This window comes from Hipposideros armiger, unplaced genomic scaffold (genome assembly GCF_001890085.2).
Source record: "Hipposideros armiger isolate ML-2016 unplaced genomic scaffold, ASM189008v1 scaffold_146, whole genome shotgun sequence".
NCBI classification, from domain to species: domain Eukaryota; kingdom Metazoa; phylum Chordata; class Mammalia; order Chiroptera; family Hipposideridae; genus Hipposideros; species Hipposideros armiger.
Window position 1 is genome coordinate 1,001,509 of NW_017731496.1, and position 1,644 is coordinate 1,003,152.

The 1,644-nt window shown below is 35.0% G+C and overlaps 1 protein-coding gene across 1 annotated transcript in view; it reads right to left on the bottom strand.

Moving 5' to 3' along the window:
- Positions 1-1,644, bottom strand: part of CPLANE1 (ciliogenesis and planar polarity effector complex subunit 1) — a 118,397-nt gene that overhangs the window by 95,358 nt on the left and 21,395 nt on the right. Inside the window, exons 11-13 of the mRNA XM_019650733.1 lie at positions 1,316-1,573; positions 995-1,150; positions 53-813 (exon numbers count right to left, since the gene is read on the bottom strand). Coding sequence (XP_019506278.1) covers positions 53-813; positions 995-1,150; positions 1,316-1,573 — 1,175 coding nt within the window. The remainder of the gene's footprint in view (positions 1-52; positions 814-994; positions 1,151-1,315; positions 1,574-1,644) is intronic.

Genomic DNA, 1,644 nt, shown 5'->3' on the forward strand with positions numbered 1-1,644 from the left:
AAGGAAAAAAATCTATAATGCTGATGGTATCCTAACACTAAAGTAATTATACCTGTGTCCTGGCTGTTGAACAAGATTCACTACTTGAGGACAAATCTTGAAAGATGAGTTCCAAGACAGGTGTTTCTGAGAACCGCGATCTTGAAATATTCGAAAAATAGGTGCCACCAGTGAGTCTTGATTTGCTGTTCTACTTCCATCCGTTGAAGCTTCAGGTTGAAGACTATATATGCCATTTAAATTCTCAGCTACCATTTTGAGTAAATGAAAACAGGCTAAAAGCCTCTCTGAGAATAACTGACCCTGTTGTTGCTGAGTCAGCAAAAGCTTTACAGTATTTGAGGTCAGCTTTACCAAATGTCCCACATCTTGTCTGTATCTCATATCCCAATACTGGATTGATAAACACTGGTGAAAAAGTTGAAAGATACAAAGTACCCATGCATTATGTCTTGGGCTCTTGTTTGAAAAAAGATCAAATTTGGGGAAAGGACATTTTATAAACTGAAGAATGTAGAAAAAATGAGTGATACAAACTACTGTGTAACTTAACATTGAATTTTTCTCTGTCACGTTTTTTGAAATTCCTATAGTCCATGCTGCAAGGAGCTTTTTCTGGACAGAATGCAATTCTGTAATGGTTCTGTCTGTCTCCTCAGTATTATCCTTTGCATGTATTGTATCAAACATAGAAGCAAATTCCAACCTTCCCTCCTTGGCGCTACTGAACAATGGATCACTATTTTGGTTCCAAAAAGAGAATGAGTTGTTTGGAAAGTATATGCCTTCATTAGTTTCTTCTGCTTCAATATCCTAAAACATGAGTAAAAAAAATTACACTTAATACTACTTAATACTTTACAGATAGAATTACTTTGGTGTTCTCAAATTTCTCTTCCCTTTATTAACAAAAGAAAAACAAAACAAAATATGTTTCTTGGAATGAAGTCAATATGTAATTATTCAAAGTAAATAAAACACTGCTACTAAATACCTGCAAATCTGCAGTTCTTTCATTTAACTTCATTGTTTCCTCTACCTGCAAGAATCTGGGGACAGTAGAATCAGCTGAACTTTCATTTCCTTGGTGTTTTAACAGGCTCAGCCTTAGGGAATCCAGTGATCGCAAGTTCAGTCCTTTGCCTTTTGGCTACAGAAGACAGATTTCCAAGAGCAGAATTTTATCTGTAATTCTATTATAAGCAGTAAAAAGCTCTACAGACAACTATATACAATCCAAAGGCATTACTGTCAGTGTAGTTTTTAAATCTGAAAAGAAGTCAACTTTTATTAATGATAGCAAAAAGCACTTTACCTTAGACAATACCACACTTTGGTATATTTTCTCAAGCCTCTGGGTTGAATCGAGTAGAAGGGATCTCATGAGCACTGATGGAGACAGGTTATCAAGAAATCGAAGGGTTGTGACCATGTATCCATCAGAAATAATGAGGTAGGGTAATCGTGAGTGTGCTTTTATAGAAAATCTCTGTCTCATAGGGTCACTATCAGAAGCTGATGAATCTACAGAATTATTTGAATCTTGAAATGTAAACTGCTGTGGTCTAGCAAACAAACATCAAAATTCAAGAATCAGTAAGGAAAAAAAAAATCTAAGAAAACAATCATTATTCCAAAGAAAAA